This window comes from Pararge aegeria, chromosome 7, assembly GCF_905163445.1.
Source record: "Pararge aegeria chromosome 7, ilParAegt1.1, whole genome shotgun sequence".
NCBI lineage: Eukaryota > Metazoa > Arthropoda > Insecta > Lepidoptera > Nymphalidae > Pararge > Pararge aegeria.
Genome location: NC_053186.1, coordinates 5,440,580 through 5,466,308, shown reverse-complemented (window position 1 = coordinate 5,466,308; position 25,729 = coordinate 5,440,580). Strand labels below are relative to the sequence as shown.

Here is a 25,729-nt window from a genome sequence, read left to right as displayed (position 1 = left end):
TTCGATGTTTCGTATAAAAAAAAAAAATTTTTTCCCTTCCCCGTTTTAGCTTATTGATTTTATCATATGCTAGCAGTTGTCCGTCAATTCGTCTGCGATAAAATTTGGATTTGCCCTGAAATAAAAAAAAACCTGGGACCGCGTTTCTCCAGCAGAACTAGAAAAACTGTTCGATGATTCCTTATCAGGTCATAATCAGACTTAAATACATACTCACAAGTTTATAATTCTAATTTGACCACCTTAAGTCACCCTTCTTCTACCGGGACGGTTACCTCATTTCAAAATTCTGGTCTATTGTACGTGCATCTCTGTCCATTACCATGACTAATAAGACCATGTATTATTAGCCTAAATGTGAATTTTGGTGTCTGTAACTTCCAATCCCTGTGTTACCCCTAGTAGTAAGGTAGATGTGGAAAATATTTTCTTAACTTATGTAAACGCTATAAAATAAACCTATTTTCTAAATTTCATTTCTACGTGTCTAGCTTCGTAAATATAAACTTCCAACCCCTATTTCACCCTTTTGGGGGTTAGTTTCTTACCTAAGTCGTAGTAAATAAACCTACCTTCCAAATTTCAAGTTTAGGCTTTAAAGTTCCTGAGATTTCGTGATGAATCAGTCAGTCAGTGACCCTTTGCATCTATATATAAGATCCTTACATATGAAATTGACGTTTTGTAGGGGCGGAACATAAATTATTTTTTTTACCCATTGCTATCTATGCATATGTTCATAGATCACTTTACTACGAACACTATCCGGATGGGAATATTTCCGGGGAGTAACGTGAATGGAAGCTCCTCTAATTTGGTAGCCGTCTGTTGTGAAGTGTGTGGTCTAGCATTGTCCTGAAGCTGTCCTAGATTTTCCATCTTGGCAGTTCTTGACAATAGACATCAGCTGTAATGTAATGGTGGCTAGATTAAGGAAATCTAAACGCTAACAAGTATATTTTTTTTAGTAAATTTTTGCTTGGGGCAGGATTTGGCTGGTTCAGCCATTGCTATGAGCGTTTCCTATTATCGTACAGGATCCATTTTTTATAACAGATAATGATTCGATTTTAAATCCGTTCATTATTGTGCCGGTTGAGTAATGTAACGTAATGTACAGTCGACGCGCGTTTATCAGTTTGCTGCATTCCATTCTTGAGGTACCACCTTTCAAGTGGATTAAAGGTGTATTAAAATAGTTTTATCTCTAACACCGCAGCCTGCAGCTACCAATGACGTAGTTTGCGATGATCCGCTTCCATAATAGCTTTCAATTCTCCATTCTCAACTTTTGTCACCGGCCGTCCGGGGCTCACGGGGCTTGTTCTGCAGATCGAAATTTCCAGAACGAAAACGTTGGAACCAAAAAGGCACTATATTTTCTTTTGCGACACTGCCGCCCTACACATCATTAAATCCTTCAAGCCGTTTCTGTACAACTGGTGCCACGATGAAACTCGTATTCGTAAATAACGCGATATTTCAAGTTTTCCATTTTGTAAACTGAGTGACGCAAAGATAAAACCAATAGGGAAAATATTAATGAATTTGGATTTCAGGACACAAAAGCATGAATTATTCTAATAAGCTGAATCAATTTGAAATTAGAATTCCTAACAAAAGAGTAGGTATTTGAGATCAAAGTGGCCTGTACGACAAAACGCCAATTTCATAATTATGTCCTAAGAACTTAAAATTGAGATAGCATATATTATAATTGATAGTGGCATCGATCTTTGTCTCATAAACTCATTCTGTATACGAATTATGTGTAATAAATGTTAGTACTAGTAATAAAAATAAAAATAGTAAATAAAAATACTAGTAACTAGTATTTATCTTTGGTTTTCCAAATTAGAAAATTTGAACTGAGCATGTATCACGACAGTTTCAAATCTGAAACTATTCCTCGAGTCTTTCAATTTGAGTTGAACTATGGAGCTATTATCTTGCTCATGTGGCATAAAATTTATCTAGCCACTGTGGAAAGTTGCTATCAAACAATGAACACACCATTTTCATACAGAGTTGAAATGAACAAAGTTGGAAACTGAGGTTTCAGGACGCAAAATATGGATTCAGCAGGTCATTTGGTGGCAATTTTCCACAGTGGCTAGCTAAACTTAGTGCAGCCGAGATACAAAATCTCGCTGCGCAGATCTATCAAAGAAATAAAAGGACCTATAGGCTATGTCCCTATACCTTTTTTTTTTTATTGTACTAAAAATTACCTCTTGATTGAAAGAAGGTAGCTGGCTAACCTGTTTGGGGCACCGTAATCTGTTGGGGTAACGCAACATATTACAGGCTGGCAGACCATCATTAAAAGGCTGAACTTATATAGAAAAGTTATGAAGTAAGCTATAAAATTATAAAATTTGCATGTTTGCATATTCATCGGGAGGAAAATAATAGTCTTACTAGATTAATATCTTCATATTTTTTTAGGAAATATGAGTGAAGTGCCAATGAATGTCTGGGTTACCCTAAATAAGTGTTATTATATTAAGTTTTTTTATTCTGTTCAAGGGTTGAAGGGGGTAAATAAAACATTGTATTACGATAGGTAAATACATTATTTATTGCAAGAACGAACGTATATTATTTACAAAGAGCCATACATAACATTACAAAATCAAATTGCGTCTCTCGACTGCAATCGTACTATGAATTTGTACTAAAATTCATGATTATTGTTATTCAATTAAAGTGATTGCACAGTGATTAACTACTGCCGCAACTTGCTAATGACGTCATTTGCGTTCAATATTTAAAACTGCGACGCGATCGTCTTAGTTTCGTTATATGCCATCAGCTTAGGTAATGTTAATTTAAAAGAATCCTCAGCCTATTATTGTCCCATTGTTAGGAAGTGGTATTTTCTCTCATAAAGTAGGATTTAGAGCCTAAACCCTCTACGCTGATCCTCCAGTAGTGGGTTTTTGAGGATTATTATCACATCGAGCCCTTGTTTTTTTTTCAAAAAAAAGCTTAATTAAAATATTCTTTAAATCTACTTTTAGAAAATTTTTGATTTGTCGTTTACGCTAATTTGGCGGTAAAGGCTCGACATGTTACGTGCAAACTCGAAACGCACACGACGCTTCGTAAAAATAATCGTGATAGGATGTAATCGTGCTACGATGCATTGCAAGAGGTTTACAATACGGTGTCGTTGATTTCATCATACATTCATATGTCTTGTTGTGTTTTACCCCATAGAACAGGATGCCTTCTCACTAGGGATATTAATATGCATGATACAGTGATGTTCATCAATCATGATTGATAATCAACTGTCGGAGATAATATCATGCATCTACGAAAATGGAATATCAAATTGAGTACTGGCTCATTTGATCATCAGTTTTTACGACACAACATAATGTCGTACATCTTAATTATTTATTACGACGCACGTCGTAAATTTCAACGACACGACTACGTTTCGTGTTGTTATGCATTACCTCTTAGTGATATATGGATGAATAACCTGGGGCAGTAATTCACGTGCTCTTCGAGGTGTGTTGGACATCGCCAATTTCCTAACTGAGAGGAGGTACTGCGAATTTTATGACAGAAAATCCCAATATCTAACCATTTTCGGCCCGCTTAAACCCAGGACTCTTGATCCTTTCAATGAACCCCTAAACCAACGAGGCAGTTAAATAAAATCGTTCAGAGTTCCAGTAACTGGCGATACTAAAATTACTGATATTCCTAAGACGTCTTACATTCCACTCCAGTATCACACAAGGAAAAAAAAGGTTTTTTAAAAACTAAATTTACGATATGTATGAAAAAATGATATCAATATTTACAACAAAAATCCAGTAAAATGATATACTAAAGTTAAAATATAATTCTTTTATATATATTTAAGAAGGAAAATAAAACATTTTTATGAGACTATGAGCCTTAAGTTATCATTTAAGATGTTTTTCTCTCTGGTATCTATTCAAGTAAATAAAAACAATACAAATATTTTGTATAGTCTGTATAACTACAGGTACTATATCTACTGACAAAATATTTTTTACTGTGTTTCATTTTTAATATTGCGCATTCATATTAAATAATATTATTAAGATTTTTCTGTTTTATCGGTAGGTAGAAACAAAAATTACATTAATTTACCATACAAAATACACTACAGTTTCGTTCCTATTTTTAAGAAATTATGAGTATGTTGGTAACTTAACTACTCGCATTTCAGCTAATTTACGTCTAACCATTCGTTTTACTTTTGACAGCTCGACTGTGATGTCCCAATATCCAGTCAATTTTTAAATAAAATAAATTTGAATTTATTTATCGGAGAAGTTTTAATCGGTTTAACACATCGATATTGCATTATATTTTTGTCTATGTGTATTAAGGCGGTAGCCTGCTATTAATTATGAAACTTCAAAGGCGTGCTTATGTAACAAGCTAAATAAATGGTTAGAAAATAACTAGTAACTAGGCTAAGTGAACAATCTACAAGTTTAGTTGGAAAAGGATACTAAACTATGGTGTATAACAGGATACACAATAATTAAAAACTTCTGTCGCCCTACTTATATTCATGAAATCAATACTCTTATGGATACAGCTGGTGTTATGGTCGTATAAGAACTTTAAAAAGTTTTAAATTTGTTATATGACCATATCACCAGCTGTATCCATATTAATTTCCAATGGGGTCACGAGTTAAAATGGCGAACAAAAAAACTCAATGAGTATTAAGGCTTAATATGGTAATGTGTACAGTGTAATTTATTTTACTTTGGTTTGGAGTATAATTAATTCAAACACGAAAAGGTTATGGTTCTAGATAATAATTTTAAAACAAAAAAATCACATTTCAAGTCATTAAAATTAGTTTGGGTTGTCAATTACTTTTAAACAATATTTTTTCTAAATGGAGTATACTTTTTACGGGTGTCCTCGAAATACCTTTTCCAACTAGCCTTGTAAACATACTGTAGCTGCGATAAAGTACAGATAAGTTAAAAAAAATTTAGGTGCTCATACAAGGTTGCCATGAAATTCCTTGTTGCCAGCCCGGATATAGAAAAAAAGTAAAGATACAATTACTAATAATAGTGTCTTTTATTAACCTATCGAAACACATATAACATAAGCAGTCTATCATGAATATCACTTAAGATATGGCATCTACGATATAATGCAATGACTTAATATTGCATAGCAGCACGTTTCGTGTACCACGTCACACGTGTTCAGTCAAACCGGAATGTTGATTTGATGTCTAAACACGCGTGGCGTTTTTGACGGGAGGGGCGTGTTGCGAATGTCCTCCCAGCATTATTTCACGAAAAATTATAACTTGTGGGTAGTTTTATAAGTTAACATTTTTCTCATATGGATTTCGCAGTATTTCAGTATAGGTACATATTATAAGTTTTGCACGCTTCAATCAGTGTTGTCTTCATAAATTGCAACAATGAAATGACAAAGTAAAATGGATCTTATGTCACTAGTTTCAGAGAGGCATATTCCGCTCTATTGATTTTTTTTTGGAAAATTTTACCAGATTTAGAAGTGTGATGATGTGAGTTTTCATCTAAGGTCATAAGAAATTTGTGTGGTTTCAATACGGTGCCTGGAACTAACTTGATTTGAAAAATCTGTCATCTCTTTATTCAGTAGCTAAATTCTTCAGGAAGATCATGCTACGACTTTTAGGTAATCAAGCGATTAGAAAGAACGCCTAGATAGAATAGCACGTGCGCGTGGATGTAAAAAGGCGGATAAAAGTCCATAATACATTTTTTTAAGTTGTACGCTGACAAACATCAATGTCCACCATCCTGCACTTGGCCTGCGTTGTGGACTACGGTCTTAACCCCTTCAGATTGTGGGAGACTCGAGTCCTATAGTAAGCTGGTGATGGGCTGATATGATGACGTTAGTAGTGCTAAGTGTATTATGCGTTGTTTCGATTCATCAAATATGCCAAAAGATGGTTGTTAGCAGGAGAAATCCAAGGTGCTTTCTGTCTGTCCCTGCAAAATATACATAAATACCAACTATGTTTTAATTTTTCGTGAAATATCTATGTATTATAATAATAATTAAAAAAAAGGATTACAACCATATTCACCCTTACGATATGTTCAGCCTTAACAACTCTACCATAATATAAAAAAAACATAATTCATTAATAATAATAACTAGTAATATACCATACAATTTTTAATATAATTATTTATTGCGTTCTTCGCAATTTCATTTAAATTGTAATTTAGAATCATATAAATAAAATTCCTTCATAGCCATAACTCCATAGTATTAAGTTACTCTATAAACAAAGATGTCTTCGTAAGTGCTAATGCGACAGTAACCGTGAAATTTTTCATCATTAGCACTAAGTTTCCAAATAATGGAACTAACGTAAAAGGCCAATAGAATAATGCGCAAAATAAGTAAAAATAAATAATTTGACAGATATAATTATTGGAATATTGGTGCTGCCCGATTCAGTTACATCTTCAACAAGTTGTCAATCTCCATCGACTTTATATAAAACACAAATTTAAGACAGCCGTAAGAAGTTTACACAGCGAATCCGCCGACCCACTCACCCAAACAGTCCGGAAAATTTGTTATTGTCGAATAACACGGCGGCTTCACACCTCGTTACGAGTTAGAAAAGTTAGCCGGATGCAAAAATAAAATATATGACTTCTTCTGTTTATATAAACATATTTTTACACATATTAGTCTTAGATAAAATAAAGAATATATCAAAAGGTGAACACATCCTATAATACTGATGAAATGTGGAGTTGTAGCAGTTTATAATGAAAGCTATTAACTCTGGATAGAGAACGATGCGACGGGGAAACATAATTGCAATACATAAATGCATCGATCGTTTTTTATGTACACATACCTTGTTTTCGAAAGGTTTGTTTTAATGTTATTTCTATTTAGGTTAAATTAGGTTTTCGAGTAGGTACAAGTGGTTCCACGCCTTATTCATTTGGCCTTTTACACTAAAATTACTAACGATAAAGTAAAAATAACTAGTAGCGGTGACCTAGTGGCGGTCTTGTTGGGCCACTGGGCACACAACAAGGCGACTTGTCGACTTTCTCCTATATAACATATTTATTTATACATTTAATAGATTCTTCATCTCAAAATTTTGATAAGATAACTTCAAAAAAGTGGAATACTGTGTTATTATTTTAAAAGTTGTTACCTTTTAATAATAATAGTTTTAATTTCATGGACCCTTAAGGTTTTAGAAAAAAATGGATGCACATACAAATATCGGAAGTTAAGTGTCGATTAACTGAGTTGATGACAGAAATATAGCCACCCACACTAAATTGCGAAATATTTTTTACTAAAAAAAAAAATTACAACAGGATTATTTTTCAAAAATTGGAATTTACGTATTTTTATAATATTTACATCGTTTTTTTCATTATAACTATTTTAGCTGCCTCTAAACAGACTGTCATGGTTTTTTTTTGTCTTTTTTGCCGCACACTTAATTAAACACTTGTCCCTGTTTCACACACATTCACTAATGTACTCTCGCTCTATCTCAAACGCCTATGTAAGAGTAAATTTATACATCTATCCTCCTCTTAATCCAAGTTGACCCAGAATATTCCATATATTATTCAAGCAGGGTCTGTTTTTTTGTCTAATCCATATTTAAATGTATTCTTGACATATATGCTAGCCTTGTACAAAATTAGGGGGTATTGGCCGAGTTTTGCATCTATTACTTATATATGGATGACTATATCTATATATAGACTCTGGATGCGACCCGGTAGCCCGGGATAATATTGTGTTGAGTAGCAATAAAAAATAAAACCGCTCGTTCACTTGCAGCTAAGGCGAAGTAAGCGCTTGTAGATGCGCGTTCTCAACGATGAATAATTGTTTAAATTTTATGTGATGCTGGTACTTTGAATTATAATAATATTTAACTGGTTTAATACACAATATAGTTGCAAGAACAATCGTCTCTGTGTCACGTAGAAAAATCACTGCCTACTTTTTCACTGTCTCTTTTTAACACTCTTACGCAATATATCGCAGTCTCGCAGACATTGCGGCGAAGTACGCGCTAAGTATGTGTGAATACTTACCATATTAATTGTTTGACATTTATGTGATCCTGTTACAATTATAGCAATTTTTGACTAGTGGAATAAACAATAAAGCTGGGGCTAAGAGAGGGGACATAGCTGTCTCACGTTCGCACACACTGCTTACTTATTAACACTTTTTCACCGTCTCTTTTTAACACACTCGTGCACATTATCGCTGTCTCGCTCTATCGCAGTCTCGCAGCTATGGCGGTGGCCATGATGGCGAAGTACGCGCAAAGTAGTGCGCTGAGTAACGGAGGGGAGTACTCTGCCATACCGCGTACCGCCGCACCTACCATGTAGGCTACCGATAGGATCAATCCGTGTGCTGTGCATCTGTGGAAGAGGTATAATAATATAATTTAACTTCCACTGAGAAATAGAATTATTAAGAAAAAAAAAATGTTTTCAAGAAATAACTAACATGCATTATATTATAATACTAGCTGTTGCCCGCGACTTCGTCTGCGTTTGATTTTGTTTTTAAAGTATTCAGTATCGCTAAAATGCGTATAGTAGTATATATACATATATATATAAAACATGCGACTGTCAATTAATTACAGGCAAATAATTTGCAATAAAATAAAATTGCGACTATAATTAAAGTTCTAAGCTATCCTATCTCTTAAGTTGGACCAGACTGCTCGCGGTGTGCCAATTTAATTTTAAATCGGTTAAGTAGTTTAGGAGTCCATCGCGGACAAACATCGTGACAGGAGATTTTTATATATTAAGATTATTAATGGTGCGCATTTCACAAAAGTTTACTTATAGAACTAGGTTAGATAAATGGGCGCATATGAATAATTATTAGTGTAACATCTTTCTATTTAGTGTTTTCTCTTAATTTAAAGAAAGGTGATATAAGTATAGCTTCGTATTTCTAAAATCACAGCATAATTATTTAGAATAATTTAGTCACTTTGATTTCGTGCATTGTTTTGAATTATTACCAACGAACATACAGCTTTTGCAACGTATGACGGCTGATTGGCGCAGTGGGCGGCGATCCTGCTTTCTGAGTCCAAGGCCGTGGGTTCGATTCCCACAACTGGAAAATGTTTGTGTGAAGAACATGAATGTTTTTCAGTGTCTGGGTGTTTATCTATATGTTATAAGTATTTATGTGTAGGTATATAATTCATAAAATTATTAATCCGTTATCTTAGTACCCATAACACAAGCTACGCTTACTTTGGGACTACATGGCGATGTGTGTGGCTTCCTATTCGCCGTCGCCGGGATATGCATGTAATTTCACTTCTGTACTGTGTGTTATTTATTTAAAAACAACCTTCATACTTGAAGGAAAAGTTTGATTTTGTAGAATTGCCTTCCGAATTGGGATAATGTCGTATGGTGACACTACAAATGCCTTTCCACAAGACGAAGTTCTATAAACTCTCGTTTACAGTGCAAGCTATTGAATTGTGGAATGCGCTCTCACTAAATATAAGTTAGGTAAAACCGCTTTTTAAATTTAAAAAAACACTAAAAAGCATATTATCTTGCTCATTAATGAAGACTTTTAGTACCTAGTTTATTTTTATTTGTATTATCTATATTTTCTTAAGTATTTATGTATATAATATCTTTCGGTATATATTAGTTTATTATTTTATATATTTCTTATTTGTACAATTTCGATTATGTATTTGTATTTAGCTATTTGAATATAGATTAATAATTATTTTCCACCACCTGTCCGATCTCGCTCATGTTGAAGGCTCAAAAAACATCGAAAACCGATATTTTTTCACGTGAGACTAAAAAAAAAATAGTCGGTTTTTTGCGCCACCCTAGTACTAAGTGATAAGGGTGCCTTTTGTATTCTACTTCCGTCTTTGTATTTCTATTCTTCTTTTAATTCCCTTACTTCATAGTGTCGTATAAATAAAGAAATAAATAATAATAATAATAATGTATAGCGCCACCTCGCTCTATACACGGTGGAGTGAGTGAGGTAGCAATACTCGCCTCAAGTTAGCGGGATAGGTGTCAATAATCTTGACCCCCACACCAAAGAATATCACAATTATGACCAGTCCGTAGACAGCTTCCATGATGTATAGCGCCATCTCGCTCTGCGCGAAGTATATAGAGGGGGACAGCAATATCAGTAGGCTGCATATTCCCACTGCAAACAACAAAATCGAGGAATCAAACAAAAGTTATTGGCAATGGAGAAGATCAGTGTTAATGAATTCCGCATCATCTGCATCATCATCATATCAACCCATTAACGGCCCACTAAAGGGGTCTCCTCCCACAGTAAGAAGGGGTTAAGGCCGTATTCCACCACGCTGGCCCAGTGTGGATCAAACAATTGAAATAGCCAAAGAGCCAAAGAGCCATAAAACTGTTTAATTTTTCAGTACTCTTTCGATTCTGTAGTCAAGTCTGGGAAAGTAAGAAGTTTGGGTGGATTTATGTTGGTTACACTATTATGCCAAAATAGATGTACGGGTCTGGAGGAAATTAAGCAGGATAGGCTTCATTTGAACGCTGAAAAATCCTTTCCTGTCGTAGATTCTAATAATTCTAATCTATTTTAGATTTGGTTTCGTATTTTAGAACGAAAAAGACCGACACGTGTTCTTGGCATACATAAGAAAATTTCCATGCAAAGTCGCGGCTAGCACAGATTTTCTATTTACCTGTTGCAGGTGGTTTCTGTAACCTCCTGGATACTAGAAAGGGTGCGGCGAAAAACGCGGCGTGCGCGGCGAATGTGCGCTCCGCGAGACGGCCGCGTTGCGCCCAGCGTAGGTCCGCATGCCTCGCGCACACGCCGCGCATGCCTCGCACCGTCGTGCCGTTCAGCACGCACGCCTCGTCTAGCTCGCGGCCTGATTCTATGTCCGTGTCGATGATACTGTGGATCGACACGCGTCAGCTCACTGCATTGATATTCAATTAAATTTTAGCAAAACCTTTTAAGTGCGGGCAATGGTGAGCCAAACTTGTTGCGATGCACGGAAAGTTTTCTAACATCTCGTTGTACATGAAAAACTCCACGTACGACATCAGAATGCGCCGAAAATTGCAGTTTACGAACGTCACGTTAACGTTATTCTCGCTTTCTAACCTCTCGCTGCTGATTTATTGCAAACAATGAACGACCAAATACAACCAACGTTGGCTAAGAAATTAATTAGAACAACCAGATTTGAGCAAAAAAACGAAAATATGCCAAATTTCACTCAAATGTTGCGATAATTGACTAAAATAGCTATAACTCACTAATAATAACACACTTACGCACACTCACACTCATTCATGCTGTTGTGAATATCGTAACTGATTGTTTTGTATATGTTGTATTTGCACCTATTGCTTAATTGTCACAGTTAAGATTTTGTAATCTAGATTTGGCCTTATTTTAGTAATAAGATACACCCTTAACCAAAATAATTTGTAACGCTGTTGGATTACTAATAAATAAATTAATAAACTCACTTGCTATTGTAGAACACGCACGCTCGGAACACAGTGTACGAGGTCTTGATGTTCGCGAACGCCGTGCCTACGAACGTGCAGTTGACGAACTCCACGTGCGACATCAGAATGTCCCGGAACGTGCAGTTCTTGAACGTAACGTCGATGTAGTCCACGTTTTCCAGCGTCTCGTTGTAGTTAACGTTGTCGTAAGTGACGTTCGTGATCGTTTTCTTCGACATGTCGTATAAGAGGTTGTCTGTGTTGGTAACAGCGGCGGGAACGTAGAGCGATAGGTAGCACTGTGAAACAAAAACGAGATTTAATCGCATCTCTTAGCTGAATTTATACATAACAAAATCAATAAAAAATTATATATTTATACTAAGATTGAATAGTAATAAATATCTAGCTACCAAAAGTACTGCAAATAAGTCATGGTTCGAACCGAAAGAGTTCATACAGTAAAAAGTATGACATCCTCATCCATACACATAACAACACAATTAAACACACACACGCACACTCACGCGCACTGGCGCACGCATACTTACGCACACATTAATTGTAGTGGAACAATTGTATATTATATAGTATCATAAGTCTCAGAGATTGGCGGTGGTACGTGCAGCACAGTTTATACTATAAAAAATTAATTATTTGTAAGAGATTAAATTGTCATATAGAGGCTCGACGAAGCCACCTGGACAAAGCACTGGACATGTCGCGACGCTGTCAAGATATCGGCATTTACCACAAGATCAAAGGCGTCTAGCTAAGCTAACTGTACCTGTTCTTCACACATCATTATATTTCATTCATCAGTCATCTTAGTACCCATAACAAAAGCTACGCTTAGCTTGGGGCTAGATGGCGATGTGTGTATTGTCGTAGTATATTTATTTATTTTATACTGTGACACAATTCTGTAAGTCCAAAACGATACTAGTATAATAAACTAACTGTTGCTCGGGACGTTCGTTGACCTCTCGGCGCAGTCTTGAGCACTGTAAGGTCAGGAGGACCGGAGTTTAATCCCAGGCAGGCGCAATTTGGAAAGTTGGTGTTACCTTTTTTTTTATATTAATAGCGGGCAAACGAGCAAGTGGATCACCTGATGATAAGTGATCACCGCCGCCCATTAACATCTGCAGCACCAGAGGAGCCACCGATGCGTTGCCGGCTCTAAAAAATAATTGATACTTACTTGTATAGCCACGGAGAATAATAGCATGCCGGCGAGAGACAACGTGGTGTTTCTGTACGTGCTGGAAAACAGCTGGAAGAACGCCTGCCAGAACTGCAATAAGTCATACAAAAGATTACCTATACTCCATGTCTCCAGCATATACACTGAAATAACAAAGATCAAGAATAACAAAGGTCTACAATTCTCGCGCAAATGTTTAGCTCAGCCGAACAAATGTTCATTGCTACAACATAAGAACTCTATGAAGATACCGCAACGGGGAGCGAGCACACAAGAACAAGCAAGCCCGCCCTAGGCAACTATTCGCACGCTCTAATGGCCGTGGTTTTTTTTTTATTACACTACAAGTTAGCCCTTGACTGCAATCTCATCTGGTGGTAAGCGACAATGCAGTCTAAGAGGCTAACAGGTTAGCCCGCTACCGTCCGAGCCGACTGGCGATAACCGAATGTAGTTATCGCCATCACTAACCGAAAGTAGTTATCGCCATCACTCCTCACTGCTATGTTCACATTTTGTATATAATCCTATTTGAATAAAGAAATATTTGGCTTCGACTTTGACTATAAACGACACCATACAGATTCTCCTGCTTTTCGCAGTGTATATCAAATTTAACTTTATTTTCATAATATATCATAGAACTCCGCAAGGTAACGCCTATTCTATCCAATATAATGCTCTACCTCGGTTTATACAAAAATAATTTAATAGACTGCCGATGGAATTAGCATTCGCTCGTTTGATGTAAATCGGACTTTAGACTGCATCATAACCTACTACCAAGGGTCAGCTTGTAATAAAAAAAATGCCGGTGCTTACCATTTTGACGCTGTGTCGGACGTGATGTAGGGCGGGCGGGCGCCGTTTCCCCGGCAACGACAACTCGCCTAATCTGTAATCCGCCTCGCCAGATAAAGACGCCTTGCGCCCGCATATGCGCGTCTGGTTACCACTGTGGATACTCTGCGAAGCATAAAAAATAACTACATGTTAGACAAGATAGCCTAAGTGGTGATAGCTCAGTGGTTAGGTCTTCCGCGGGCCGGGTTCGATTCCAAGCACGCACCTCTCACTTAACTAAGCACTTGCTTCAACGGTGAAGGAAAACATCGATAGGAAACCTGCATGCCTGATAGTTCTGCATAACAGTGGCGTGCACTTCATACATGCACAAAAGCACTGCCTACCCTAAAACTGATATACAGCTCGTATAGGAAGAATATTTTGCCATTTTATGCAATTATCTTGGTAAGAAATTCAGTGCACGCCACTGCTACATAATGTTCTCAAAGGCGTGTGGAGTCCACCAATCCGCACTGGGCCAACGCGGTGGACTACGCGCGGTACACCCTTCTCATTGTGGGAGAAGACCCGTGACTGATAGTGGGACGCTAATGGGTTGATATGAAGATGATGATGATTAGACAAGACAAGTGTTACAGTAATTTAAAAAAAATTAAACTTTTTATAATCATTATTATTTAATTAATAAATAGTTTTTAAGAAACAATCCAAATGACATTGAGTTGGTGGGTATTTAGATATAAATACGACTGCACTATCGATACACTTCCTGTACTACTAGCTACTACTACTAGTCCTGTATCGACTCGGAACGATGCAAGGATACCTCCCAATGTCTTAGTTGTTATCTCAAGTATATATTTAGCAAAAATAAACCGACTTCTGAAATAAATGTTATCATCATCATCATCACTTCAACCGATTGACGTCCACTGCTGGACATAGGTCTTTTGTAGGGACTTCCAAAACCCAAGGTCCTGGTCCGCTTGTTATTCTTAAATTACCAACCAAGAATGGCATGCGAATGGTTTAAAAGATCAGAGTTGTTACAGAAATGTCAATTAATCTATTTATAACAATTGCTATTACACAATTCATATTATTCCTTATAAGCTAGGAGTACATAAAAAGTGATTGCACATACAATATAAAGGTATTAAAAATAAATAAAATATAAACGTAAATACTATGTGCTACAACTAGATTACACTCGCGAATAAATATGCAATTACTTTTAACTTTGATAGAAAATACGTAATGCTTTAGAGTGCACGCGTGATGTTATGTTATTTAATTGCGTAAACAATGGTAATTTATGACAGCAGTTATCGCGGTTGATTTGCTGAATTTTTTTTAGGCTACCGTCGTCCGTTTCATCAGATCTTTATTAAAAAACATTTCGGAATGAAAAAAATATTTTGCAAATCCGGAGAATCAATGACGGAGCTATGCCCGAACGTAAATAAAAAAAAACAACCGAATTGACAACATCAGGTCATGAATTGACAACAACATGTGAAGCAGGTCGGCTAAAAACGTCTTGACACACGGTTTCTTGAAACTTTTTATCTCAACTACTATAATGTGAATTTTATAAAGTGTTTAAGTCGAACATGGGTAACAAACAAACAAACATGGCCCATTTTTGCATTTATACTGTCAGTACGAACCCTAAAACTAATTCAGCAAGGGTATTAAAGAAACCCTCAACACACTCTGTATGTTTTTTTTTTATCACCATCACGTTATATGCCAGCTTGCTTACCTGATAAACCATCATAGCGTCGACCTCTCTCCCCACATCTAGCAAATAGCGGGGTGACTCGGGAGTCCATATTAAACTTATGAGGGATGCAATAATTGGTAATGTGCATAGAAGAAGATATCTGAAAGAAATAAAACTATTCAATAAACAGTTTCTTTTTTGAGGTTACCTTTTACCACCTCAAGACCTTCGATGCTCAAATCTGATATTTGAAACATTAAATATTTTCGTTCCTATAGGAATTTAGAGATTAAAATTATATAAAGCTTTATTTAATTTTTCTTACACAATGATACGTAAGAAGTTGAAGTCGATTAGTTGACTACTTTCTGAGTATTGTGAAAACAAACATACAGACACTGTGGTCCCTTTTTAAAGTTTTGTATTGGGGTATGAGAGTTTAAACTTCGAATAACAAAATATTACAATTTACTTTTACAGATTGTCAATTTTGAAAGAATGCAGAATCATCTAATGTCTTATTATGTAAACAATAATTTCATAACATTTGAGCATAAAATATTAAAAATTAATAAAAGCATACATTTTTTTGCTCCATAAAATATTCAGACCCAACGATTATAAAATATTGTTAAATATTACTATAGCTTTATTTACTAACTTGACGGTGTTATGGCATGCCTTACGAACCTGTGCCAAGCGCTGAAATGCTCCTTATTTTCCACAAGCGCTTCCGGTCCCGTGCTAGGAAGTATCGCTTGGGCCAATCCAGCGGACATCAGAATACCAGCGCCCATACTGGCGGGTAGGGTAGCAAGTAGGGCCGTACGGAAAGGCCGGGCCGCCATCTCGCCCGCGTACGTGAATCCCGTGGAGATGATGCCACCGGAGCCGATGGCTGAGCAGAATCTGATGGACCAAGGAGAAATATCATCGTCATATAGAAAAAGTCGCTGCCGCCGTTTGTACACATCTTTTAAACTGATGCAACGGATTTTGATGCAGTTTTCAGCAATAGATCGAGTGATTCTAGAAGAAGGTTTATATGCAGTATACATGCATATTATAGGAGAGAAAAGCAAAGACATTCAAAGATTTGTAATTTAATGTTGTAATAAACATATTTCAATAATCAAATAAACACTAAAAAAATTCTCACATTATCATCATTTTTGCTAGCCGGGTTGGGTAGCTTTGTTAGGATATAAAATGGAAATAGATCATAGTGGGGCTGCCATATCACATTCTATCATCTGTCACCCACATTGTTACTTGGATGTATTAACAGGTACCAGGCCACCATAAATATAGAACAGTCAATGTGGCTTAAAGTTTTCAAGGGGTCTCAATGACCCCAACTTTTTAATCCTCCCTACCGTACAGGCGGTAAGAGGAAGGTGAGAAGTGTTTGAGTGACCAGTAGGCCTAGCATGTCACGTCACGAGAGATCAAACACGAGATAAAGAGCGGATGAACAAATTCCAAAAAAGCCGGCTACGCATTGGTGGCTGCTCTTGTGCGGCAGATTTAAAAAATATATATATATCTACTCGTTACTCGTTATTTTAACCCAGGAGGTCTATGACAGTCAACTGACCAAGTGTATCAAGACTGCAATAGTACCAGGCAATCATAAACTTATGGTAGTTTCACATCATAAAGATTATGAGGATATAAAGATTCACACTCGCCTGGCCATCATAAACGTCCCATATGTGGGCATGAAAGCGGCGATGGTGGCGAATACAGCATTGACGGCGAGTGCCGAGTGCAGGGCACGTCTTCTGCCCCCGCGCTCCGCCAACGCACCCCAGCCGACCCCGCCCAGAGACCAGCCCATAATAGTGATTAGCACTGGAAATAAACAACGTTAATATAATCGTCAAGTTAACTTCACAGCAAAAAAAAATTATAGACAACGATCAATAACGTATCGAACGACGGAGTTTCAGCGCACAATTGTTATCTTCAAATAAATAAGCGCTTCTGCAAAATACTGTTAGGAGCTATAATTGTTCGGTGGTTCTGATAACTAGCACGGATGCTTGAAGTGGGTATCTTTATTAGAATGTATACGTTGGTAATTTTGCCAGAAACTCTATGACGTACAGTGGCTCCAGGATTAGGTATTCCTACTCTCCGGAAGAACTACTTCTTCCACCATTTTACAGTTACATTATTACTTCTTCTCGTTCTTCACTAGTTGCTTAACTGCACTGCCCATGTTGTTTCGAGAGCGTCTATTAACAGCGTCGTTTAACGTCTAGAATAAACTCGCAGATACTCGAATTGTCTTGTTCTAAATTTAAATTTATAATTTTTACTTTCTCTTAGGCTTAAATATCTGTCAGATTCTCCATCGTAGTAAGACGTTCCTTTTTTTTACCTTTAGGATCCTTTAAAAATGGTAACGGGTTTCCGCTTGTCTTACTTAAACATTGATTCTACATTGGGATTATATTTAGTTTTTCATTCTTGATTATTATTGTACGCCCGATTGTGGGTATACTGTTTGGAATGCTTTTCAAGACCTTTCTATGTGTAAACAGTGAACAATAAAATTCTATTAGATTGTATTCTTACTGTCTCGAGAAAACGGGATTTTAGTCTTCGACCATTTAAATAAATCTTAACAACACCTTATACATAAACATAGGCGCGTTAAAATTATTCCTGTCGGTAGGAGTTGTATTGGTTAGCAAGGCTGTTTTAACAATGTTAAATCCTAGGGAAAAATGCTTGTTCCCGACAAAATGTCCGACATTTTTCCGATTTCTAAAACTAAGACACGCCTCTTCTCTCAAAAAAATCTCTCTCTCCTGGGGCGTCATTAAAACCTCACCTAGCCAATTCTTCTCGTGCGGCAGTATACAAAGTTCGATCTCCGCAGAGGGGAGCACAAAGGCTATGGAGGCAAGTTCCAGTGAAGCTCCCGCCACCGCAAGGCCGACGGCCACGTACACTTTTAGTTGGGACAATCCGCATCCAGCCTGCAATATATGCACAGAACATTGCTTGTGAAAACACATTCAATTAGGAAAGCACGACTCAGTTAGCTTTATTATGAGGGATTGTATCCCATTATAATCATTGGGTTATGTCAATGTGTGTATTGAAAAAAGTTGGCCGTCACGGGTTGCCCGACGGGTGTACAACATAAAGGCATGAATGTTTGTCAGTGTCTGAGTGTTTATTTGTATATTACAAGTATTTATGTATATTATTCATAAAAATATTCATCAGTCGTCTTAGTACCCATAACACAAGCTACGCTCACTTTGGGGCTAGATGGCGGTGTGTGTATTGTCGTAGTATATTTAATTATTTATTTTAATTTACATTGGTTCGTTACCCGGTCGATATACAGCATGCGGTAATGAATGTAATAATAATAATGTAATGAAAGTCAGTCCGTCGTTACACCGCCCCCTGTAAGCGGCCTTAGCGGCCTCGAGGACCATCGATCGGAAAAATATATGGCCCGAGTAATCATAAATCTACTGCACCCAGTATGAGTATCCTATCTACCAATGTAAATGGTCGACGGCATGCCCAACAGAAAATCTCCAGCACCCCGCATGCTACTATCGACCAATTTGCCCGCATACGGGTTACACGGCATGCCCAACAGAAAATGACAACGGTCCCACTTTCGAAGCCATGTAATTGCCCAATGTAAATGGTCCATGTATACGGGGTCTATGACACCCTTAATAGACAAAGTTTAGCGGCCCCCTGTTTGAAGCCTATTGACCAATATAAATGAGCCTTAAGCGAACGATGCGAGCGCAGCGACATATACCTGGCGTAACGCGTCTTCATGAAACTGCTCGAGCACGCTGGAGTCATTATAGTCCAAGAGCTCGCCACTCTCGTTGCCTTCGGCGTTCTCCTGCGGCGCGTTCGCCATGTTACCTGTGTGGCTGGGGTCCCCGGCGCCTTCAGGACCTAAAAAGAATCCAAGAGAACCCCGAGTCAGTCAATGAATTTATAATTATCATTGACAGCTCAAATGTCCACAACAACTTTTGAACTCCAAGGATGTACGAAGCATTTCTTAACAAAAGATAAACCCATAACAAGCAATTTTTGACACGATCTGGAGACCGAAATCTAATGGAAGTCCTCGTAATGCCAAGGCAGCAGATATTGTTATATTAATTATGTTATATTCCTATTAAAATGTTCTTAGGAGGAAATTTCAAATATTAAATTTTATTAAATTTCAGAAACGGCACGAGCTCGAGATAGTCCAATAATAAATCTGTACTTTGTTGTATTTGTTTGATCGCGGTTATCTCCGGAACTAATCATAGAGTCCAATTTTTTTTTTTTACTAAGCTTACTCTTAAATAATTTAACTTACTCTATAGACTCTTAACGCCGTGCACCGTTTAGGCAGATTCTACAGCGAATAAGCTGGCGAGCTCTGCATTTACTCTTTTACTTTATAAGCAGGAGTAGGGCAACGATCGAGCGATGTAACGCGGTAGGTTTGTATGTAACAAATTTACCTATCTGATGTTCTATGAAGTCGCGGGAAACCTCTAGTAATTGCAGATATTTACCGGGCACATTAAGTTTTCCCTCGTTGTAAGTCATGTTGTAGGACTGTGAGAGGGATCCGAAGCTGCCCAGTTTCGAGGAGTTTTCAGAATCGGAGCGAGCTCGCACCAGACAAGCCTGTTCCTCCATTTTGTGGATCACTTAACACTACTATATTGCGATACATCTGAAAATAATTGTAACATTTGCATCATCAATTCAAAGTTAATACATGTATGATGTATAGCAAAATAAATACAATACATGTATGAAAACTTCAGACAATAAAGCAAGCAAAAAAATTGGCCGTCACAGCACGCCCGGCAGGTGTAAAACATTTAAGTAATTATTTGAAAAACGAAGCAGGAAAATGGAAACATTTGTGTTGAAAGCAAATCTCTAAACCAAATTAAATAGTCTGAAAATAATGCTATCCCCCACCAAAAAAATAATTAAATAATAAAAGATTCGTTAATTGCATCGCAAGCGTTGCCATGACGGCATACGTGATAAATCTATATATATATAATAAAATCGTAGTTAATAATAATAAAAAATATTATATTATATTTTTATATATATTATATATTATATTTATTTTTTTTTATAAATTTTTAATAGTGTTTTTTATTTTATTTTTAAGCATTGTTAATAATTAAAAAAAAAATAGAAAAAGAATAAATGATAAGAGTCAAAAATATATATCGGCAATACACACATCGCCATCAAGCCCCAAAGTAAGCGTAGCTTGTGTTATAGGTACTAAGATGACTGACGTCGGATTTTATAAATAACATACATAAATACTCATAATATACTGAGAAACACCCCGAAACTGAGTATTATTCATGTTCATCACCATTTTCCAATTGTGAAAATGACTTCGATTTTGAACAAAATTATTATATTCACTAGTCTTTTGCCAATTCATCTCCCATCCTCTCCCCTCATCGCTCCTCTTTTCTCAATATTAGAAACCGAATGAACCGGTCCACTGCTCGACATAGTAATTTTGTAGGGATCTCAAAACGTCGTAACCAACCACTATAGGATGTGGAATTTTGTGTCATGACTCCCTGTGACACGTTTTTTTAACTAACCAAACTACCAACGCTGCGTTTTCCGGTGCAGAATAGCCTTTGCAACTAGCTGAATTATGTTACTAAGTTTGGCTCCTCTACGGATCCCATTTCTGATGCGATCAAGCAGAGATGAAATGGAATTAAATTATTTATCTGTATGAATATGTATGCAGTTACATGATGATATAGATCTTAGTAACATTTTATAACATACAAAATCACACAAAGAAGACAAAATATACAAGAGCGTAAAAAGTTAGGAACTCTTAAACTCTCCATGTATTTACTTATAAAAACATGTACTGTTGATATTTAATTTTATATTATCCTTCTATGATGTTAGAAACAGAAAATCTCAACTAGTGTAAGAACATGTTTGTCCTTAACACCATTCAGCATGGCTAGCACAGCATGGCACCATAGACAGCAAGGAATAAAATTTACTTGGCAACCAGCACGGCATCGGGGAAAAGGAGAAGTTTACCCCCGTTTAATATTACTATTATTTATATTTTATTTCCAACCGTGGGATCTTGCCCTTGGATAGTGGATAAAACTGTGGAACAAGTTATGCAATTTTACCTATTCCTGTGGAGAAATTTTTTTTTCCCATGTAAACCGTGCTGTTATATTAAATTTGTTTCTACGCAACATCGAACCGGAATGCTACACCGCTTGGCAGCACGTCTTTGCCGGCAGGTTGATAACTAGCCCTGGCCGAAGCTTCCCACCCGAGAAAACCACTTATCACATGTAACCCAAGCAATGTCCATCTATTCAAACAATCGAAAAATGACAAGAATTAACCAACAAATAAAATTACTATGTATATTTGTAATTTTCTACATTTTACTTGGCACTGAACAAAAATGTTGTAGAAAATGTTTATTTCTTGTTTTTTGTTTGTATAACAAAGACGGTTTATTTTGAAAAAAGAATTTTCCCACACTTTTGGGTAGGTTTATCACATTTAATTAATAATCGCCGTATGTCAATTGCTCATAACCTTGCACAAAATATTGCTTTTCCTGAAGCTGGGTGGGTATATGACTAAGAAACGCAACCAGTTTTTATACTTATTATTGTGTAGTTCCAGTGGCCATCGATGATCTTCATCATCAGTTTTACTTGACCAAATGGTGGTTAATAGCAAATGCTCAAGTTACTTTCCCTGTAATATTTGAAGAGTTTCCTCAACTTCTCCAAGATCCCTTTAACAGATCTCAAGATCTGTTGAAGGGATCTTGGAGAAGTTGTGAATGTGAATCCTGGTGAAAATTGGACCACAAAACCAAAAACCAAAAATCGATTTTACAAATCAGAAACGACAGAGTTCTGAGCTAACAAACATAAAAAAAATACATCCAAATTGAGAACCTTCTTATTAAGCAACAAAGTTTGGGTCTTTTGTAGGGATTTCAAACTTCCAATGTTATTTGCCCACCTAGTTGGATACCTACCAATGCTGAATACATTGTGGGATCTCCGTTGCCACTAAATGGGATACCAACATCTATAGATTCTCTGAGATTCTCTCGCTAGTATGCCATACCATGCTACATACCACATCAGCTTTGCAATATGTGTAATTGTCAGTAATTCTTGTTGTTCTCCAAGTCATTTTTTATTTGATCATATATATAGATACACCAAACAAAGATTTCTTGATCATCCGCTCAGGGATAGAGCTTTCTTGGAATGCCCATCACAAACAATTAAAACGTTTTTTTTAATTGACAAAATTTTATCAAACATATTGTAAGATTAAAAACCTAACTACAGACAATCCATCATAATAACATTATTATTATTCTATCTGGCCTCATTACTGAGTTCTTCTGATTGTGACCTTATAGCGATTTCACCCACTACTTAAGTGTAAATTGTTAGCATCCTCCACTTAACAATGATGCTAATTAAATTTGTTTTTTCTCAATGGCAAGTTAGCACTAAGTTCTGATCAAACTGAGGCAAATCCTGCTTTGAGTACAGGACAGTCCCTATTATTTGGATATTGTTGATGTTCTGTTATTGAATCTTAATCCCTATTTTAGCATATGTGTCACATAAACTATTATTTATTATATTATTATATTATTTTGATAGCTAGCCACTTTGAAAGATTTATTTTTTTTCATTCATAGACTAAAGTCACCAACTGCTTAAAAAAAAACTATTGTGGCAAACCACAATAGCATTGTGTATTGTTTGACCTTTAATTAACACCAGACCAATACAAAATCTAGCAGGAACAATATCTAGTTTTTTTTATTTATACTAATTAGTAGTATACTAGTTATATCACTTATACATTAAAGTCTATTGAATATAACTTATAATTTGTATGTTTTTTTCTTTTTTGGATGCTAAGCATACAGTTACTTTTAACAGCAAACTAAATATATGCTACCAATTTATGAATGAGATATTTAATGATCACTTACTTACATACCATAGCCCTCAGATTTCCAGAGATAAAGTCTCTTGTTTCAGTTTCTAGGACAGGTAGCCTATCCCTATGCACAATTTTATAAAGATAGGTTAAGCTGTATTAGAATGGATTATTATATGATTTTCTACATACTAATAAGCTAATACACGAGATAGAAGATTTATTTTCAGTACAAAATGTTTCCTTGACCAGTGGACCAGAATCAATGCAGACTTCTTGTTTTCAAGAGCCTTCGTAATTTGGCCTACTTTCATAAATATTTAAATGCATAGTAAGGCACAATACAAGTTTGCTAGGGTTTATTTTTAGAGAAAACAATTATAAATGTGAGAGAAACATAGACAAATATTAGAAACCGAATACATACAAACAATCTAAATATTTGTAAATAATAGTATGAGATAGAAAACAGTAATTACAGATTATATAAAATTAATTATAATATTGTGTAATTAAATTGAGATATGTTAATTTATAAAAAGAATAACTGTTTAGATTATTTAATATTCTCAGTAGAATCTGCCAACTGACCCTTTGGAAAAGTTATAACAATCAGGCATACTGATTTTTCAAGAGATTTTAAAGTAGGCTTGTTTGAAATTAATATTTGTACATATTCTAAGATTTAGTATGAATTTGTAAGCTCAATGTAAAAAACAATTAATCACCTATCAATACAGATACATACATACACAAAGGGATTCCAAATTATAAAATACTTGTTACATTTTGGTGTGCAAAGTAAACGTCTAAGCTCTAAATGTGAACTACAAATTACAAACATGGGAAAAAAGATTAAGTACTTCGAAATTCTAATTATGTAGGTAGGTACAGTATAGTGTACACCACGAAAAAAAAACATTTGTTAGTTTAAAACAACACGACGCTAGGCTTGCCTAACAACGATAAGTTATCTATAAATAAACTTAAATCCCACCAATCGGTTCTTGCAAAATGAGTAGAAATTATATAAAATATGTCTGTTCTTATCACCAACTACACCAGCACAAATGTTTATAATAAACTCTTTAAGAATAATTCAACAACAAAAAAACTTACGTTTCACTGCAATATTGTTAAAATGATATCAGGTAGAAGGCATTAGACGTTTAATTTCATTTTAATTTTTAGCTATTCACGCAAAATTAAAAAACAAAATAAACATGCGAGATAAATTCGGAAGACAAAAGCGATGACACAGAGTAGGTAATTAATGTTTTTTTACAGGAAATGACAGAAAGTCAGAATTTAATAAATATTGGCTATTAGTCTGTGGAATTTGTAGTCAATTATTAAGCCGAGTTTACACGAAGTAAATTTAATTTTGTGGTTGTACGAGCAGAGTCGCTTTGTCTCGTGTATTTTAGGGCTTTGTTCGAGAGACACTTGGATTATCTATCTATGTGCGAAAATTTGTATAAAATCGATTAGCACTTTTTACATAAGCACTTCCAAACAAATAGATGTGATGGGCTTACTCTAAGACTCAGAAATATACAGTGAGTTTTTTTCAAAAGCTAATGTTATTTTATTATTAGCAAAATAAAAGAAAATAATATAGGTATTTTATATAATATAAAGCAGGATAAAGAAAACTTAAAGCTCCGACTTACAATTTTCAAGCGTAAAGCAATGGTATTTTTATGTAACACTTATTTTTAATTTCTTATTATGCACATTGAAAGCGACATTACACCATTATTCAGTAAAAAATTTGTACAAATTACATTGTGATTATTTATTGCTCGTGATATGTGCAAAATTAAAAAGAATATTGAGCTGTTTAGAACCTGCTGCACATCATATTATAGCACATCTCGATTTTTAATACGAAAAAAGTGAATATAGAAACCGTTTCACCAATAAATGAACTGAAAATCGCATTGAATACACATTTTCGCTCTTACTACCGCGGCTCAGTGTAGTATTGATATGTCCGATCATGTTACAGTTAATTTACTAATCACGTTCAGACAATACTACTTCTGCAAACCCATCTTAAACAATATCAAAATTTATGGCTCTTAAAAAAGTACAATTTTCACTTGTACGATATAAAATCAAGTATATTTATAGAAATAGAAATCCTGATTTTGTCACGTTTATAGCATCGAGTAAGTGGTTCGTTTATAACTGCGGGTGCGGAGTTTAAGGTCAAAAGAGGATAGAATAACAAAACGAGGAACTAAGAGAGCGAGAGGTGTATAGTAAACCATGGTGACAATGTAGCTCATGACATCTTCGGATAAATCTGAAGATATTTTTATTTAGATGAAATAAAGTTAATTAAACTAAATGTAAACTTATTATATGCTACAAAAATTAAAAGATCAAATCTCCATC

At 35.7% G+C, this 25,729-nt stretch overlaps 1 protein-coding gene across 4 annotated transcripts; it reads right to left on the bottom strand.

The window, feature by feature from the left end:
- Positions 1-2,760: 2,760 nt before the first annotated feature.
- On the bottom strand, positions 2,761-25,401 carry LOC120625400 (synaptic vesicle glycoprotein 2C-like). Of its 4 annotated transcripts, none has more exons than XM_039892448.1 (13): positions 25,000-25,401; positions 19,876-20,039; positions 19,110-19,255; positions 18,150-18,297; positions 16,999-17,161; positions 15,998-16,216; positions 15,347-15,467; positions 13,597-13,740; positions 12,772-12,864; positions 11,586-11,866; positions 10,784-11,001; positions 10,104-10,263; positions 2,761-8,459 (listed from the first exon to the last, which is right to left on the bottom strand). In XM_039892448.1, the coding sequence occupies exons 2-13, from the start codon at positions 20,000-20,002 to the stop codon at positions 8,309-8,311; spliced, it is 1,971 nt and encodes a 656-aa protein (XP_039748382.1). In that variant the 5' UTR covers positions 20,003-20,039; positions 25,000-25,401; the 3' UTR covers positions 2,761-8,308. The 4 variants fall into 4 exon arrangements, with proteins under 4 accessions (XP_039748382.1, XP_039748381.1, XP_039748383.1 ...); XM_039892447.1 differs by lacking the exon at positions 25,000-25,401 and adding an exon at positions 24,446-24,592; XM_039892449.1 differs by lacking the exon at positions 25,000-25,401 and adding an exon at positions 23,379-23,405.
- Between the last annotated feature and the right edge of the window lie 328 nt (positions 25,402-25,729).

Excerpts from the sequence above, each read along its gene's own strand:
- LOC120625400 (XM_039892448.1), bottom strand. The coding sequence starts at position 20,002 with ATGGAGGAACAGGCTTGTCTGGTGCGAGCTCGCTCCGATTCTGAAAAC. Across the intron at positions 13,741-15,346 it reads ACGCTATGATGGTTTATCAG|AGTATCCACAGTGGTAACCA; the intron begins GTAAGCAAGCTG and ends TATGCTTCGCAG. Across the intron at positions 10,264-10,783 it reads ACAGAAACCACCTGCAACAG|TGGGAATATGCAGCCTACTG; the intron begins GTAAATAGAAAA and ends TGTTGTTTGCAG.